The sequence below is a fragment of the Chroicocephalus ridibundus genome, chromosome 9 (genome assembly GCF_963924245.1).
Source record: "Chroicocephalus ridibundus chromosome 9, bChrRid1.1, whole genome shotgun sequence".
In the NCBI taxonomy this organism is placed as follows: Eukaryota; Metazoa; Chordata; class Aves; order Charadriiformes; family Laridae; genus Chroicocephalus; species Chroicocephalus ridibundus.
This window is the reverse complement of record NC_086292.1, coordinates 2,968,394-2,987,705: the sequence shown is the minus strand read 5'-3', so window position 1 is coordinate 2,987,705 and position 19,312 is coordinate 2,968,394. Positions and strand designations below refer to the sequence as shown.

Sequence of the window (19,312 nt, the reverse complement as noted above, 5' to 3'; positions counted from 1 at the left end):
GCCATCTCGTTCCCATATCTGCTACTCGTCACAAGGGAAGGCCACGGAACAATCACGTTCCGTTCCATCCCTCGTGTAGTTTCGCAAACAACCTTGTACAGGGAATCGCAGACGTTGCATTCTTCGTGTGTCAGCTGTGGCTATATTCTACTTCAGAAGCCTCTTGATTTCATGACCTTCCTTAATGTGCGAACAATGCTGTACTTTTGTATTCTTGGCCAATTTAGTAATTATTCCACACATGCCAGACCTGCTGATTTAAAAATAACCAGCTGGAATAACTTCCTCAGATATTGTTAGAATGGAAAATACTTTGTTGTATCAGACATAAATATGGGCTTCTCCACCACCATAAGAGAAGGGACCCTCCATCCACCCGCCTACCAAGGGGGAAGACCTTTCACCAGCACGGTACAGCAACGTAGGCAGAGTCTGAGATGGAGAAAAGAGCCAAGTTAGGCTGTTAGGAATTGTTATATGCTGAGGTTTCCTCCCAAGTTTGTTCTGGGCTGGTACATTAGTGTAAATTGGCTTCACTTGCCTGCTCAGTACCTGGCTCTATTAATACTTTGAGCATATAAGGATTTGAGGTTTTGGGGTCTTTTTATTTTTTTGCTTCAGTTTTAGAAGCTCCCAAGAGATTCAGATTTTTCTCACCTCACTGCATTTGGATTATTACTTATCTATATTGTGAATAAATTATTTTAATATCTTTTTAGGAAAAAAAAACCAAACACCAACATTTTTCTCATCTATCACCGCACACCAAATAACCAGTTTTTAAGACCCTGGGGGATTTAAAGCAAATTTATTTACTCTCATTGAAGGAAACAACATTAAACTTACCATGGAAAAGTGTTGTAATTCTCCTTTGCTATACATACATTAGCAAATTGAAAACACTTCAGTATGACTTACACCATGCTTTTGCTATAGATTTTGGATTTTTTTTCCCTATACTGCGAAGTTCTCGATGCAAATTTCTTTTCCCCTACAAGCTTTGTGAGCTACACTGCTACACCGACCCTCATTTTTTCAAAGCTGTTAAGGAGATATGTGTGCAAAGGCCATTAATTGCTATTAATGTCAACTGGATACCGAAATCCGCAAAGCGGTTTTGAAAAATCAGAGCTTATTCTGCACCTGATCAACCTTGTGAAGGCAAATAAACTCCACCAAATGCCACCGAGGGAGGCATTTTTCCTTCTCTGTCTGCCCTGGACCCCAGCTACAAGTTTTAACCACTGCAGCAAGGCGTGAATGAGCAGAACCCAGCTGCCATCTCTGCGCATCGCTGGGTGTTCATCTCCCAGCAAACCAGCAAATATCCCCCTGAAGACTCTGAGCTCACCCCCAGAAGTAACGAATAACATTTTTTATTCCTCTGTTGTTTGCCATTTGATGATCTTCAAGACTTTCGGTAAGATTAATCAATTAAAATTATTTTATTGAGGGGAAAAGAAAGAGACAAAACAGACAAAATTACTTGTCAGATGCCATAAAATACCCAGAGGCTGTTCCAAGAGCACAAACGACCATCTTATCCCTCCGTTCAAATAGCAGAATATGCTCTACCTCCCATTTGCTCAATAATCCCTAACATTTTGCTGCTTAGGTTACTGGTGTATAACAAAGCCACTTTCATCCTGCTCTGACCTTGCCTCGTATTCAGAAAAGGTAGGGAGAAAAGACAGGATTCACTTTCATGCATAAATCACTCTGTCGCAGTCGCATCGCCCCCTGTTTCCTCGGTTCTTTGAGGTCTGCCATTGGAGCACTCTGACGGACGTCCTGCTGATCTACTAATTGCCAATACTCACACTCGGTGGCTGTCTTATCAATTGTCGGCACAAGGCTTTCCATGATAAAGTGTATCAATTGTGTGCCGATCATCTGCTCCCTGAATTATCGATGTTTGACAGCAGAATTAATTTTTCTGCCTGCTTCAAAGATGCCTGCCAAAAATGAGAGTGTACGTACACATTCAGCCACAGGGTCTCTCTCTTCGGGGGATACAGTTTCTCCAACCGCTGGAATCCGTCAGCGGTAGGAGCACCGTCTACATAAAAAGATTTGCTTCTCGCGGGTCAGGAACAAGGCAACTTTTCCCCATGACAGCCATTCTGGTTCACTAAAACTGCAAAATTGCTTTGTGACATTAAATTTACTCTTCCTAATTTTTCTTTTTTGAATTTTTACTCACATTGAGCAGCCAAACCAGAACTGTTAGGTCGGGGTTTGACCCTACGGTAAATCCAACTGTAATGCAGGATCTATATTGCAGCAATGATGCAAGGGACTGACCTGGTTTAAACTCACTCTCCCAACTCCAATTTGCTTTTAAAAACATAACAGGTTAACCTTCTGCAAGCAAGTTTTATGCTGGATTAGGTATCACCTCTCCATCACTCCAACTATATGCTGCGTAAAGTATCATCTGCAGATGGAGTAAACTTCTGTGCTTTATATTATGGTTAATTCAACAAAAATATAGTTGGGAACCCAAATCTGCTCCAGATGAAACTGGGACTGCTTCAGCTCTCCATTACTAATGATTTTGATATCACGGCCTTCAGTTCAGTGAGTTTCTAACCTACCTCCTTTCCTGGTCTCCATGCTGTGGCAAGTAAAACTGATGAGAAATATGCCCTGTACCCGACCCCTCCATTCTCTCTAGCACAAACACTGTAGCTGCCTTTAAGTTCTCAAGTTGGAAGGGAGAAATTTAAACTGTGAATATTTAAAAACAATTCATTTACATTAAAAATTGGGCTTGTATCTTTCTACCCATTTATGGTTCCACAAATTTTAAATGCAACCCACCCCTAAACTTGACAGTAATCTCACTACTATTATAATAAACTGCCAAAAGGAGAAACAAAGGTGTCTTGTGGGCTTCTTGAAACCACAAAGATCCTCAGAAATATATTTTTTCTCTATGCACAGGATCTTGCCTGAAAATGAATATAACTTCCATCTCTGGAAGCCATCTCTGGTTTACTTTTCCTTGAAGTTCTTGTCAAGAGAGACTGCTCAGGCAGTACAGTGGGATCTTTCCAAACTCTGAGGGAATTCCCTCTGTTCTCTACGGGAGACAAGTCTGCAGAGCCTTAACCTTTCCCTCTCCTTCAACTAGCACTGACAGTCGGTACAGCATGAGCCCCTTGGGTTCCGAACGGAGACAAGTGTTTTTCTCTCCTGGTTCTCTATTTCTTTTCAGCCACAGTTTTCTTCCCGCTATGCCTTATCGATTCCTGATTTCACTTCTCAGCCAGAATGCCACAAGGGAGACAGGCTGACCCTGGAGATAACGCAGCTGCAATTTATAGTTCCAACATTAGGGGAACAACTGCAGAAAAATTAACCTAAGCACAGGACTTAGAGAACATGGGAAGTCTGGTGTTCGATTAATTAAGGCTCATAGTGGAAAACAGGAGCATCTTAGCTTTTATATAGTGTGACAGTTGTCTTTAATACATGACACCAGGTTAGGCATCAGAGAAAACCCAGCGCACAGGGGAGACGCTGCCACAGTTAGAAGGCGAGCAGAGTGAACGTCCGTACCAACAGACACCACTCCTCACTGACAGTTTTTCCCTTGGCTTTTGGAACTGTTGGCCATTGTGCTGGCCATACTGTTGCACGGGTATGTAGCCATAGGACGAGGGGCAACGGTTTTAAACTAGAGCAGGGCAGGTTTAGATCAGACATGAGGAAGAAGTTCTTTACACTGAGGGTGGTGAGACACTGGCCCAGGTTGCCCAGAGAGGGGGTGGAGGCCCCATCCCTGGAGACATTCAAGGCCAGGCTGGATGAGGCTCTGAGCAACCTGCTCTAGTTGAAGGTGTCCCTGCTCCCTGCAGGGGGTTGGACTAGATGGCCTTTAGAGGTCCCTTCAACCCAACACATTCTATGATTGCTGGCCTCAAGCGCTGGCACCTCTGCCCAGCGCGCACCCTGAGGTGACATGAAATGGACCCCACACTGACAGGCCTGGCTCCTGTGGGAACACAGCCCCTTCTGCTGCCACGCCCGAATGGCACCACAGGCAGACCCTGCTGAGCCCCGGGACCCCCCGCACCCCCGCGGGGCAGCACTGGGCTGCGGGCTGACAGGGTGACCGTGAAGACCAGCGACGGCCACCCCGCCTCCATGCCACCGGGCCACAGCCCTCGGCCTTTGCCCCTCTTCAAAATGGCGGCGCCCCCCGGCGCTGGGGCCGCTCTACCCCGCGGTCCTCCACGCTCCTCTCGTTGGGCCGCGCTCCCCCGCCCCGACACCCCAGCGGGGGCGGCGGCGCCTGCGCAGAGGCGCGCGCGCCTTCACTTCCGCTTGCCGGCGGCCGCTTCCGGGCCCCCGTTCCTTGGTAACAATGGAGCAGAAAATGGCCGCCTGAGAGGGGAGGGAGGGCGACGCTGCGGCTGTTTGGGGACGGACGGAGCGGGGCGAGCCAGGACCGAGCCCACTGAGGAGCTGGGAGAGCGGTGGACCGAGAGCTGGGGAGGCGGCGGTGGCGGGTGGTGAGTATCGAGGCTGGAGGCGGACTCTCAAAATGGCCCGGAGAAGGGAGAGGCCCAGGCCCAGGGGAGGCGGCGGCGGCTGCGGCCCCCGCCCGGAGTCGAGAGGGTCGCGGAGCCCCTCTGCCCTTACTTTGGGCCCCCGACGTGCGGACTGCGGGGTGCCGGACAGGGCAGAGCGGCTCCGGGCTCCGCGGGGCTCGGGAGGCCGAAACCGCCCCGCGGCAGAGGCGGAGCGGGGTGCCGTGATGGAGCTGGGGGCGGTGATGGCGGTCTGGGCGCGGGTGTGCCCCGGGCACTGCGAGGATTCTCGGCCTCCCTCTCCCCGGGTTGGGCCGGGCTCTGTCACTCTGGGGACTTTTCCCTTTTCTCCCGGGGCGTGTGGCAGGGCCTCACGCCGAAGCGGGGCGAACCTGTTCCTTCTTCTGGAGCTGGAGTAAGGTTTGCGCTTCCCCCTCGGGAAGGGCTGCTGGGCCCCTCACCCTCTAGGTATCCGGTTGGGCTGGAGGAGGAGTTGTATTTAGTCCCTTTTTGGAGGGGTGGAGTGGGGGGGGGAAATTATAGCCACTATCTTGGGCCTCGCCGTACTGTTTAGTGCCTACTTAAGGAATGTGCAGCTCTTCAGGACCGTGTTTTCAGTTTTTCTTCCTCTGAGTTGAGACAAGAAGCCCTGTTCTGGGAGACAGGCAAGAGGGAGCTCTTCATATCTCTGTGTCTGTTGTAAGGGTCTTGATCAGCTGGTGACCTGCTAAAACCTATGATATATGCTATTCCTATTCTGTGAGTTTCTCTCCAGTTAATCTTGTCATGTTTGCTCTGTCACCTTAGTTTTCTGTGCAAGTTCTTGCTTCCCTTATTAATATTGTTTGTGCTTCCCTTATTAATATTGTTTGTTGATGTTTAAGGTTTCTGTTTACTGTTTTTCAAAACCACTGTAAAGTCTACAGCTAGATGTATGTATTACTCTATCTTCAGTGATCTGTCTTAATGCAGAAGCAATATCAGGTTGTATATAACAGTATGTAATGTAGTATAATATAGTTATTAAGGTTTGTTATGTGTCTTGATTTTTAATGTGTAGTAGAAGGAGCCTGACAAAATGTTCAACAGCAAAAAAAATATGTTTTATAATAGTTTTGTTTGTTTCACTGTTTTTCAGGAAGATAGAGTCTTTATACAGAGAAGCTTGTAAACAAGAATTCAAACACAATTGTATCCAATCGTACCATAACATGTCAGATTTATTTTCCCTGTCCATATTGGCAGTGCTGGTTAATTTCAAGTTGTAAATTGTAGTCAAAATGCTAAAGAAGCTCTGACACCAATTTGTCCCTGAATTTTAATTGCAGTTACTTGTCAAGTCTTTTTAAAAAATAAACAGTTGGCTGCTTCTTGTGCAGTTAATTATCTTAATTGAGAGTCAGATGCTTAGTTTTGTTGGAGTGGTCAACTAGCACTTAAACTGACTGTATTCCCTCTACAGGTTTTCCATTTTGGAATTAAAAGAATTATAGCTTGGAATTATATCTGGCCTTCTGAAAAGGAGAAAACACACCACACATCATCAAATTAAGGCCTTCTTGTTATGTTAGACCACTAAAGCATAACAACTATAGTGTTCTCTTCATCAGCAGTTCTGACTACTTAAATTTTTGTCACTGAAGTAACCATACCAGCATTTTTCAAGCATGTAGTGGTTGTCATCTGTACCATATTTATTTTCCATATTACTGAATTCATAGGTATGCCAAGGTGTACTGGAAAACAGTGTTAGAAATGTCTGGTCTCCACTACCTGCCCTTTTTTTTTTTTTGTACTGGTATTTTTAGAGGAATGGGTGAACCCTAAATGGAAATTGAAAACACCTATATGCTCATATATATATATATGCCTAGCTTGTTCCTTTATTCCTCTTCCCTATGGGAATGTATCAAAATAAATTCCTTGGTCTTGGTAGAATGCTTCTATAGTTTAATAAGTTACTAGGTTGTTTTAAAATTTTTTTTTTAGAGAACTCAGTTTCCCTGTATTAAAACATTTGAAGCCACACAAGATTATTGGATATTTTTCTAAGTTTTTGTGACTTAATCTCAGTCTTAATGAAAATTTATCAACTCTTGAGTTTGCAAAAGTTAATCTTGAAGGGATAAAACCAAACGTGAGCATCTCCGTCCTCAAGATATTTTGATGATGTTCTTGTGCATCTCAAAAACAATACTTCTAAACAGCGTAGCAGTGTAATAACTTAGAGTTGAGATCTTTGTATGGTGAGTAGGGATAACCAGAAGCATCACAGAGCTCCGTTTTGCTTTTGCACAGGTTCCTGGCTGCAGTTAAGATCACAAGAAACACACACGCCTGTGTCTTCTTGAAACTGTTCAGGTTTATATTAACGAGGTACTTGTTAATAATTTTTGCTGATGTGTGGTGTTGAAGCTCAGCTTTTTACTTAAGGAGGTCTGCAGAGTTGTATGGTTTCATAAAACTGTCTAATGATAATTGAATATGTAGGAAAAGTCAGCACACACTTTCTCTTAATTTAATAACTTTAAAACATTTTGCTTAGAGCGCTCTTAATTTCAATATGCGAGATTTATGCACACATAGTCTTGTTAAAATGCTTGAGCTTGCCTGCCTTGGTATATCATCAGAAATGGAATTCTAGTCTTACAGATATCTATTTAAATTAAAATAAATTTTACTTAATTATATTTTCAACTTCTACATTTGCTAGGCACTAGACATCAACAACAACAAAAATCTGTGTCTCGGAATTCCTGTGTGGGTTGTGGTTGTAGTGATTGTCATTGCTTTATTGGCCTTCTGCTTTCAGTAGTAGCTGTCTTAGCAGCAGTTTTGTGGAGACAGTGCAATTTGATACTAAATCTAAATATGTTTTATTCTTTTTTTAATTGAAATTCCGGGAGTTATGATTGGCTTAGTGCTTTCACTAACCAGAAGGTCTGTTTCTTCAGAAATCAAAAGGCTACGTGATGGTCATCATATAGTTTTGTTGGTACAACTTCCTTGGATGTCAATCCTGTTTGTACTGCTATCACTGGTTACTTGCGTGCAGCATTACTTCTTCCTTTGAGCTTCAGAGCGGGCCTTCTGCTTGCTGACCTAGCAGGAAGCTCACTTTTGGGGGAAAAAGAGCGTCATTTCATGAGTCTGCAGTGCTGGAAACTTGTTACACCTCGTATACACTGTGATATCATCTGAATTTGAGGGCAAAAGGCAGTACTATCTTAATTTTATTTTCAACTTGCATGTAAAAGGTTGTTTTAGTAAGTGCAGATAATAAAATGTGAAGCCCTGGATTTTGGGAGTTCTTGCTGAATTTTATTTTCAGAGCTCCATCTTCTTTCCACATGTTCTTAGTATTCGGGAATTGCTAAGTTCTACCCTTTCTCATGGAAGATTTTTTTTTTTTTTTGTTCTGTGGAATTTTCTGCAACTGTTCTGTAAAAGTATTCATCTGCTTTCTATTGTTTAAAATGTATGTTCAGAATGACATCTTGTTGTAGGGCCTTTGCTTTGAAACACACTGGGGTAGTGAAATAGCTGAATTGATGTTTAACACTCCTTCTTAAGCTGTCATTTAAATTTTATAGCAGTTTACGTGGAACGCTTCATGGAAGACAACATTTTCTTCCAGCTTTCCAAAAGTGGTACATGTTCCATGATATTTTTTGAGGCAAAGAGGATATGGGGAGTTATTGAGCATTTAAAATTTGTAGTAAGTTTAGTAGAAGTCTAGTAGGAGCGTAGATCTGTGGTTCATCAGAACATCAACAGAAAGCAAGAATAGCAGGGAAAAAAAAAAAGAGTATATCCAAAATACATGATGCAACTTTAAAAACTAGAAAAGTTCGTTACTTGTTAATGTTTCTAAGATGTAGATGAGTACCTAGGCTGTCCAAGCCCTTGGTGTGATTGCAAGAGGAAACTTGTGCACCTGCACAAAAACAAAAAAACCAGACTTGACATAATGAAGCTCCCTGTATAATGCAAATAGATAGCTGTTTCATTTCACTGTTTTATGATAGGATTCACTGACAGTCAGGTTTTGCTTCTGCTTTTGAGCTTGAAGACTTGAACGATGAAATACATAAGATGAAAATGTAGTTTCTGCTATTTCATACCTTCTGCTAGTTTTGAGTATTGAGAAATTGGATACTGATTGGCACGGAAACTATTTTTCAACTTTTAATTCTTCTAGGAAAATCGTGTAGTTGGGACGTGGGGTGGGTCAGATGAATACTGCACGTGAAGTTGGCTCTGTTTATGCTTAAAGAACCCTAGGGTAACAGAACTGCCTGTTCTAGCTGCTGTTCTGTGTCATTTGAGAAATGGAATTGGAGAGGCTGTTGGCTGGGGCTGGTCCTGCCAGACGGGATGGTATGTTAGAGCTGCTGAAGTCAGAGTTCATGGAAAGCGCTTTGAACAGACAGCTGTGTTGTACTTCTGTTGTAGAGCTAAAATCTCTTTGAGGTATGTTCAGTGAAAGCAAGGGAGGAAAAAATAGTTAATCCGTAACAACCCAAACCAGAAAATAAGTATTTCAGGCTTCCACTACTGAGTCACTTCTTTTAGTCAAAGGGTTTGATAATTTCTGAAGACTGGAAGTAAGCAAGGTGCTCTACCGGTTGAAGTACCTAATTAAGATGAGGTTATGAATCATAAATGAGAAATTAGCCTTCTGCTGAGCACATCTAAGAAACACTTATTCATATTGCCATCATCTTTTTTGTTTATACAAAGGTATTAATTATGTTGCTGGGACGTGAGGTAATTCAGGAAATGTTCCTAACATACTGCACTGCAAACTCTCATGTAACGTTGAAATACCAGTAACACCTTGGTGGGGGGGATTTTAGAGGAAATTTTTGTTGCACAGCTAGCTAGTGAGAATACGAACTTTTCTGCAGTTTAACTAATTTAGTGTCTTTCTCCTGTTTAAAATTTGAGACTTGCCCCATAAATCTAATGAAGATTACAACTTTAAGGTATTGTTTTTTCTTTTAACCCTACAGATGAGTGATTTCCGAGTTTGTCACATCTTCTAAGTTTTACCTAGCTAGTTTAATGAGAGTTCTAATGTTTTCTGTAATTTTTAAAAATATAAAATGAATGCAGGCTAAGGTAGTGTCTTGGTATTTAATACAGAAAACTAATGTCAGGAGATGTTACACATCTTTGAAGGAGGAAGAGCTAGTGATTTATCACTGTGCCATATGGTCCATTAGTAGTTTTTCTGGGAAGAATTCTGTAGCCCACAAGTGTTAAGCAGTATGGAGATACACGTTGTGATTGTTGAAGGTAAATGGACAACGCAAGTATTTCATCACTGCTAGCTGTGCCACTAGATTGTTTCTAAGCACAGGTAAAAAATCTAAAGTAAAGTAAAATATATCTTGTACTCCAAGAATGATAATTTTGCATTATTGAAGGAATTATCTAGTACTCTTAAATTGTTCCTATGCAAAAGAGCATAATATTACTTCCTCTTGAATAAAAGAATGTAAAAAACCAATACCTTTTGTGGGCTTACTGGTTTTGCTCCTGCAGTCTCTAGCAGCAGCAGAGAGACAGCTAGTTGTTTTTGCTCTGAAATCTCTGCGATTGTTGAAGCGTAACTGCAGGGAAGATACTTTGCTGACTTTCAGAAGGATAGGAACACCAATTAAGAATTCACTGTAGTTAATGTGTCTGGATATTCAGATGCTGAAGAATATTTCAGTTCAGTTCATTTCTTTTTCTTTTTTTTTTTTAAGGAGAACATCATGTATTCTAGCTGTGATTCTATTTTGTGCAAACTTTAGGTGATTTCCTCCCCCCCCGCCCCCAGGTTTTCCCATAAAGTCAGCTGAAGTTGGCAATAATCAACAGATCTGAACTTCCTGCTCGTAGATGTGGCCTTCCCCCCACCCTTTGTCAACTCAGTGCTGACAAGGAAAGACACTAAAGAAGGAAATTCTGAATCTTTTACCCTGGATAAGAACAAAGTCATACTTTGAGTTGAACTAAACCACTAGAAGAAAGAGAAGCAGAGTTGAAGCGCACCTGCTTATTGGATAATCAAATGTTGGTTATTTTGTTGTAACTTAATTGTGTATCTGTTGGTTTTCCCTCATCAGGTTTCCCTGTGTTACTGTAGTCAGCTTCTTTAAGCCAGTCTTAACTTTCTGCAGTGTATGAGCTGAGAGCAGAATCCTGAACGAGGGACAGGTTTTCAAGTTATTTCTGCAACACTCTGCCTTGCTGAAATAGGAGCGAGGTGACGTAGTAACTGCCACTGTGGAAGTCCTGTTGTACAACCAGGTGGGACCTACGGAGTCATGCCGAGACAGTAGTAGTCTAAATATTCTAGTAAGTTCACTCTGGTAACTCAGTGCTCTGCAGTGGTGCTGGGAGGTGAAGCTTAAAATGGACAATGTGGACAATGAGCTGAGTGGACAGTGAAGAGATACAAAGTAACAGAAGCCTTGGGGTAGAAATCCTATTTTCCATTTACTGATTATAGTATCAGAGCTCTCGTGTGAAGAATATTGTCCCGTTTGCTGTCAACAGTAAGGTAGGGAGAAGGTGTAGATGTGCATTTATGCATTTCTTTGCCATCTGTGTTTCCATCAATGTAAACATCCCATATAGGTATATAGCATTTCTAGGACATCGAAGCTAAACAGCATGAAGTTGGGGTACAGTGGGCTAGTTTAATCCATTACAGTTGCTTGCAATAGGAAAATAAAGTGAGCTTGTCACTAGTAGAAATAGTCCTAATGTAAATTAAACTCTTAATTCAAGATCCACCTCTGAGGCTTTTTTTCTTAGCAATTGCATCTTTTCGGTCTTGGCCAATAGCTGATTTTATGGTTTAGGAGGGAAGATATGAGATGATGGAGGAGAACAGAGGAGTGAACCTATACTGGAATAAGTAAGACTGACTTTGTCTTACTCTGAGCATTTCCTCAAGGATCACCTATCAGAGCATACGTCAGTCTGTTGGTAAAGAAGAGATTTCTCCCCCCCTTCCCCCAGCCTTCACTTGTTTTGACTCTCCCTTTTTCCCCTGACCAAGAAGAGTGTCCCTTCATCTTCTGAAGTAGAATGGGCAAATGTGGTTGAATCAAATAGACATTATGTAGCTCAGGTGCCTGCAAGCACTGGAATTTGCAGTTAAAAGGAAAATTTCAAAGCATAAGCAGTAAACAAATGTCATGCTTTGTATGCATAGTGCGGTTTTCTTTTTCAAAAGCTGCTGTAGAATTAGTCTAATGCTTACAAATATGTTAATATTGCCATCTTTATGAAGACATTCTCTGTGTTTTAAAGTCAGTAAATGTTACGGTGGCAGTCATTTGGGGGAAAATATTTTACAAAACTTCATGCTGCTGCTGTCCCTTAGCATCTTATTACATTCCCTTATTTTCTTAATCTTATTGTCAACTTTGTTTCATTGTTGTCCTAAAAAAGGGAATGCCAGTTAGAGTTCTGATGTGTATCCCCAGAGAACTAATGCATCTTTCAGGGTTTTATTTTGAATGCAGGTCTCTCATTCTACTTGAGGCTTTATTCAGATGTTTCTTTTAAAAGCAGCTGTCTCTTTATTTCTGTTATCTTCTCTAGATTGAATATGTCTTTAAGTGAAGTTACTTGGAGTCATAATTCTGCTGCAGAAAGCTTGTAAAAAGTAGTTTGAGTTTCAGGCAAGCTGTGTTCTCATTAGAAGTCAGTGTCTAAGATTTGAAGGGCATACAGCTTTCGTAACTGAGCCCAGTCAGTTGGACATACCAGCTGAAACCATTGCGCAACTCTCACTGTGAATGGGTCTGTTTATCGGTGTATTTGACAGCACATCACATGCAAGTCTTCAGACAGGCCATGCAGTCTTTAGATTCCACCAGAGATTTAGCAGTGCAGGGAAAGCTGGTAGGCTTCCATTTGAAATGGTCGTAACCCTAGTGATTGTTGATGCTTACTGATAAAAAGGCGAAAAATAAGCCTAATTTCTTTGGTGAAATGGCAGAATTTGACCAAACCAAATAATACCAGTAGCCTTGCGTACTATATTACTGAGTGGCAACGAGTCATTTGTGCCTCAATATGACTAACTTAAAAACAAGTTCTGCTGCATCAGAATTCAAGACAAAGAGGGTTGGAGTAGCTATTTTATAATCTGCAAGTCTGCAATAATGGGATGGAATTTTCTACTGTTACATACTGAGGTGCATTTTAATTTTCACAATAGCAGCTGAAATAAACTACCCCTGGAGATCTTGCAGTGCTGCTCTTCTGTGGAGGAGCACTAATGTAAACTGTGGGCAGTCTTGACTTGACAGCTGTGCTGACAAACCAAAAAAAGATGCTTTTTGCACTAGACAGATGTCTAAGTGTTGGAAATTTTCCAGTGAGAAGCAGAAAAGCTTTATTCTTCCAGTATTTTCATGTCACATGAAGTATGGTTTAAATGAAAGGAATGTTTTCTGATGGGGAATGTTATTGCAGAGCTTTTTAGCTTGCAGAGGATTAGCTTGCTAATCACCTCTCTGAGTAACTAGATTCTACCAGTTGTACAGGAAAATTCTTGATGTTGTGAATAATGAGGATAGTGATTAAGGAAACTAGTTATTACTTTAACTTCATTTGATATATTTGCATGGTGCAGGTAGTGCCAGAATGTCTTCTGCATTTGCATGTATTTTGTTGTAATATCTATCAAATATAGACATGGCATTCATCAATATTTTTTTGGAGAGAGAGAGAGACATTGTCAAGGATTTCATCCAAATGAAAAACAATATGAGAAGCCTATATTAAAAAATACACAATAAAAGATGGTTCTTTATAGCAGAAGTTACATCTGTCACACGCTGTGGAGTTTTGTCCTGGAAGTTCTAGTCATCAACATCAGTAATCCAGTGAATGCTGAAACTTGCAAGCAAATTCTTCTCCTGACATTAAGCTACAAAGTTGATTTTACAAACCCTCTTCCTTTTTTGAGAAAACTAATAGTCTGGGTTGGTGGTTGTGGGGGATTTTTTGTTTGGTTTTTTTGTTTGTTTGTTTTTTTTTTTTTTGCACACATGGTGTTCCATGGCATCTTCTGCCTTCTATATTTGAGTCCTTCATTCTGTTAAAATTCACTTGGATGTTGAAGAGGGTGTTTTTCATAGCAGGTGGTAAGTTTTTTTTGATTGATTCGTGCTTTCGTCACCATAGTGCAGGGCAAGAAGTGATGAATACTTAATCCCATGCTCATTTAGAGAGCATGATCAAGAATGGCTTGCTTATGCCTCGTACTACACTGTTGTATGCCACCGTAAGGCAATGTTTGTGATTTGTGAGGCAGTTGCAGTATTAGGAATATTTTACACTAAAAAGCGAATAGTCGTGGACACACAGTCAACTATGTGAAGATGGACTAAGGGTTATGCTGATACTATTCCATGTGTTCGTACCTGCTGCTTTGTTCAGTATTTGATAATGATGGGCATAGATTTCGTTTGTAATTTCTTGAAGAGGTTCATGCTTTGAGAATTATTTCATTTGTGATCCCTGTGGTTGTGCAGCTTATCTTAACTGAAGCCTCAGTTAGCAAACTACTCCCCTGCCACCCCAACCCCCCCAACCCCTCACCCCCCGCCAAATTTAGGGATAACAATGAAGGATGTAGTACAGGTTAAACAAATACTCTGGATGAAGGATTTATTTTCTCCTTTTTAGGTACTTTTCCACTCATCAAGATGGAAAGCTCAGATTCTAGTGATAAAGGAAATGTTGATCAATCAGAAGCACAACGTCAGAGTCAGCTAGATCGGTTAGATCGAGAAGAAGCTTTCTATCAGTTTGTAAACAACCTGAGTGAAGAGGACTACAGGCTTATGAGAGATAACAATTTGCTAGGAACACCAGGTAGGTAATGCTTGTGTATGTACATCTTACTAGAATTGCTTGTAGGCGATTTGTGTCATTTTTGTGTTCTCCTGAAACTGTTTCACCATTTAGTTTGTGTGCTGCAGTTGTGTTCCATGGTAGGAAGTAGCTTCTTGCTAATTTCTGCACACTCAAATTTGAGTGATCCCCTGACTAGTGGAGAGGTAGTTAGGATGATATGGATTCATCAGATACAAAAGTCAGGTGTTTACACAACTTGGTGGGGAAACACAGAGTTGACCTGGTTCTGGTTATGGACCCTTACACGTTTTTGATTGAAAAGTAATCTCCCTGAAGCATCTGTGTGAAAACTTTGTGTTGGTGAGGTTAACAGTTTGTAACTAGGTTAAGCAGTCTGGTGCAAGATTCTGCACAGGCATTTTTATCTCAGTTTTCAGTTGACTTATTCTTTTAAATTGACTTTTTATAGGATGATACCGAATTCAAACCAGTTCTAATTTAAAACATGACTTCCACTAATTTAAACTTTTTTTCATGCTTGTGAAGGTGTTATCTTAAATATTTCACTCTGGACAGCCATATAATTGGTATAGGATGATGAAAATTGCTGACAGGTTGTAGAGGTTACAGAACCAGAAAGCACATCTGTCTTGAATAGGTTGAAACTGTTGGATCTTTCAGCTTCAGCAAAACTTACTTGGGACACTGGTGCTGAAGTGTCTGAACTTCCCTGTAGCAACCTGTTTGGCAGTCTCATTATGGCAGGATTTAATTAGGAAAAAAACAACAAGCAGTGGCTTGTACCTTCTGTAGAAGCTTTTGATAATGCTTGCCATACACATGATTTCGAAATATTTTTGGAAAATTTTGCTTATTTTCTAAGGTGAAATTACTGAAGAAGAGTTGCTGAGAAGGCTACACCAAGTTAAAGAAGGTCCACCACAGCAAAACAGTGATGAGAATAGAGGTATATACAGTATTTGTGAAAACCCTTAACTTTAGCACCCCATACGGACCTTAACTTGAGTGCAGGAGTGGAACAAGTTAAGCCTAGGCAGGTGCAAGGTGAGCTTTGTTTTAAAACTAAGTGAACGTTATGTCTGATATCTGCTGCAGAGGTCAGTTTGGGACAGATTTCACTCATAACGCATCTGTTATTTGCATCAAGATAAAGATTCGTTTAGGTTTCTTTCTTCTTGTTTTTTTAAATTTATTTAAGATTGCCTTCCTGTCTGCTTCCTTCTGGGATGCTTTTTGGCAATCCCTATTTTTAATTCACCATTCTGCCCTTCCAAAGGTGCTATATGGCTTTCGTTATCACCTTTCTATAGAAATTGGTGGAGGACGCTTAGAGCTTACCGTTGGGGTTCGTTCTTTAGTGAGATAGATTTGCTATAAAGCCATTCTTCAAGTGAAGGGTCAGGACCAACTTAGTTCTCAATTTAGCTGTCAATAGATCACTTAATTGTTTTGAAAGGAAAACACAGAATATTGATGTGTTACGACACCTGAAATGTGACTTTCCGTTTACTTATGATAAAAAATATGTGTTATTTTGATGACTTGTTTGTTATGTGATGGCTGCAGCCTATCTACATGTTAGTAAAATGTCCACTCCTGCTCCCTTAAAAGAGCTTTGGTAGAAAAGAATTGGGATGCTATGTGTGAAACCACAATAGCACTTGGTAGGATTAAGCGCTTCTAAATTGTCACTTGTTAAGCTAAGCAATTATGTTCTTGGAAAAATTCACTCCAAAACTAGCTCAGTACTCTAATTTTGGTAGTTCCCTGTCTTTTTCGCAGGTGCGGAGTCTGCAGAAGATGTCTCAAATGGAGATTCTATTATAGACTGGCTTAATTCAGTCCGACAGACTGGAAATACAACACGAAGCGGACAACGGGGAAACCAGTCTTGGAGAGCAGTGAGCCGGACTAACCCAAATAGTGGTGACTTCAGATTCAGTTTGGAAATAAATGTCAACCGTAATAATGGGAACACAAATCCAGAAACTGAGAATGAGCCATCTGTAGAGCCTTCCAGCGGGGAGGATTTGGAAAACAGCCAAAGTGACTCTGAAATTCCAAGGTCTGAATCGCCATCTGTAAGGCAGCCTGGATCAGAAAGGAGCACTTCGGAGGAGCTAACAACTGAGGAAGCTTCCGCTTCTAGAGGGCAGAGGAGAGCGAGAAGTAGGAGTCCAGAACAGCGGAGAACGCGGGCTAGGACTGATAGAAGTAGGTCACCTATTAATCCAGTGAGTGAGCCTCCTCGCAGGTCTCATCACAATACATCATCTCAAACACTTGACCACTCCTCAGTGAATGAAGCCGAGGGAAGCTCTAGAACTAGGCAGCATGTGACGTTAAGGCAGCATGCAGTGGGGACTGAGATGCCAAATGAAAATGCAGTTTTGTTTTCAACCCCTGAAACAAGACCCGTTCCTCAAGCAGCAGGTTCTTCAGAAACTAACGGCACCAGTGAGTCTGCAACTCCTGGTCAGAGGCCACCTACCATAGTACTTGATCTTCAGGTGAGAAGAGTTCGTCCAGGAGAGTATCGGCAAAGAGACAGCATAGCCAACAGAACTCGGTCCAGGTCCCAGACACCTAACAACACGGTCACTTACGAAAGCGAACGGGGAGGGTTTAGGCGCACGTTTTCACGTTCAGAACGGGCGGGAGTGAGAACTTACGTCAGTACCATTAGGATTCCTATCCGTAGGATCTTAAACACAGGCTTGAGTGAGACTACGTCAGTTGCTATTCAGACTATGCTAAGGCAGATAATGACAGGCTTCGGAGAGCTGAGTTACTTTATGTATAGTGATAGTGATGCAGATCCTAGTGGCCCAACTCCAAATCAGAACGTGGATGCTTCTGAGGCACAGAACGGAGGTGGTGGTACTTCAAGCAATGAAAGTACGGATGTTAGCTCAGGGGAGGTGTATGAAGGTGGCAATGAAGGTGGTTCAACATCTGGTGCCAGACGGGAAGGTCGGAATACAAGGGGATCGGTCACATTTGAAGAAAGTGGCTCTCTACCATTCCTTAGCCTAGCGCAATTTTTCCTACTAAATGAAGATGATGATGACCAACCAAGAGGACTCACCAAAGAACAAATTGACAACCTAGCGATGAGGAATTTTGGTGAGAGCGATGCTCTGAAAACCTGTAGTGTGTGCATTACAGAGTACACGGAAGGCAACAAGCTCCGTAAATTGCCTTGTTCGCACGAGTATCATGTCCACTGCATTGATCGCTGGTTATCAGAAAATTCCACTTGTCCCATTTGTCGCAGAGCCGTCTTAGCTTCTGGTAACAGAGAGAGTGTTGTCTAAATGAGATCTGAATTTATGGCCGAGCAGCTAGTGTGATAGTGATGGGCAAAGAAGTCACTTCCTTTATGGCCACTTTTTGAGTGGTACCTCAATGTATAGTAATGACTTGGAGTGAATCTTCCCTCATGAAAGCATTTTCTCTGAATTCAAGCTTTTAAAATTGGAAAATTTCTTTGATTAGGATTTTCAAGATCTAGTCAGTTTGGGTGTTAAATTTCTCACTTGTCCAAAGACATCTACCCCCTTAACAATATTATTTTTTTTCTTTGTGAAGAGTATTAAGTTCTTTCACCCACCCAGCCTCTGCCATCCCAGTTCAACATTTTGTCCTCAAGATTGTGCTAATGAGGAGTTCTTTGAGAAGTCATCCCAGCTAAACGTACATGAGTCGTAGAGGAATTTTTGCAAGAAGTTCAGCTATCTGAAAAAATAATACGAACTTAATTGCACACTTGAACATACTTTTGATTTTCTTACTGGGTTAATATTGGACATGTCTGTGTAAATAACACTAATGTTAGCCCTTTCCCCATCACTATGGCACGCTGTAGGATGAGCTGTTAGCTTAATTGGGATATTTATCTTGTTGTGGAAATATAAGAATTGCCTATGCTTGTTTAAATAAAGGAAAAAAAAAAACTGTTTTAAAATTGTAAAGCTTTTTTGTAGAAGCTCAGTACTTTTCCAATGCACTGTTGTACTAACGCATTAAGAATTAAAATTGTACCATGCTTAGAAATCAAGAATGCTTTTCATACAAACCCCACCACACGGAGAGCAAACTAAATACAAGAGCTGCTTTTGTAACTGTGTACCTGTCAAGAGCAGTGCATATCTGTACTATTTATGTGAACAGCTACTGTAATATAAAAACAGTTGAATTAGACATCTTAATTGCATTAAAAAAAATGGAAATTAAATGTTATAATTGCAGTGTTTTGGCTCAGTAATGCCACCAAAAAGATGATAAAAATTAGAAGGTGTTCTACTGGCTGGTTATTTCTTGGTGTGGTTCCTAATAAGTAATAATACAAACTGGTGTGTACCAGTTCTTACACCAGTTCTGTCGACTTTTACTTTCAGTTTTTGAGGTGTCTCTGTGTAACAATTCAGCAGATGAGTTTTGACAGGTGGCTTTTTTTTTTTTTTTTTCTTCCCCACCAGCTTCAACCTAGTAGTAACTTCTGGATCTGTTGAGTGGCCATGCTGGTAGATCCAGCATTGGTAGCCTGTGACTCAAGCGCCACAGAAAAATAACTTAAGTATTAAATGGAAAACAGATTATTAGAGTGTTAGGTTAAAATTGAAAATCATAATTGATTATGGGAGTACACTTAAATGTGTAGCTGATTCTAAGAATAACACTAAAAATCCCAACAAACTCTTTATACTCCTGTTGGACGGATCAAAATGAGTTGCATTTACTTCATGTATGTGGCATATCGAAATTGAGAATTAAAGAATGTACCTCAGCTCTCATCAGTGTCAGGGGAAAACAACCTTCCCCCTCAATGACCTGTTCTTTGTTTTATTCCATAAAGATTATTTTTTTTTTTTCTA

At 41.2% G+C, this 19,312-nt stretch overlaps 1 protein-coding gene across 4 annotated transcripts; it reads left to right on the top strand.

Moving 5' to 3' along the window:
• The first annotated feature begins 4,377 nt into the window (after positions 1-4,377).
• Positions 4,378-18,395, top strand: RLIM (ring finger protein, LIM domain interacting). Of its 4 annotated transcripts, XM_063346414.1 has the most exons (5): positions 4,385-4,520; positions 6,837-6,914; positions 14,244-14,432; positions 15,298-15,381; positions 16,218-18,395. In XM_063346414.1, the coding sequence occupies exons 3-5, from the start codon at positions 14,264-14,266 to the stop codon at positions 17,750-17,752; spliced, it is 1,788 nt and encodes a 595-aa protein (XP_063202484.1). In that variant the 5' UTR covers positions 4,385-4,520; positions 6,837-6,914; positions 14,244-14,263; the 3' UTR covers positions 17,753-18,395. The 4 variants fall into 4 exon arrangements, with proteins under 4 accessions (XP_063202483.1, XP_063202484.1, XP_063202481.1 ...); XM_063346413.1 differs by lacking the exon at positions 6,837-6,914 and having other exon boundaries at positions 4,378-4,520; XM_063346411.1 differs by lacking the exons at positions 4,385-4,520; positions 6,837-6,914 and adding an exon at positions 5,279-5,297.
• Positions 18,396-19,312: the final 917 nt, after the last annotated feature.

Coding starts and splice junctions, on each gene's coding strand:
- RLIM (XM_063346411.1), top strand. Junction 14,433..15,297: donor CAATTTGCTAGGAACACCAG/GTAGGTAATGCT, acceptor TTATTTTCTAAG/GTGAAATTACTGAAGAAGAG. Junction 15,382..16,217: donor AAACAGTGATGAGAATAGAG/GTATATACAGTA, acceptor TCTTTTTCGCAG/GTGCGGAGTCTGCAGAAGAT.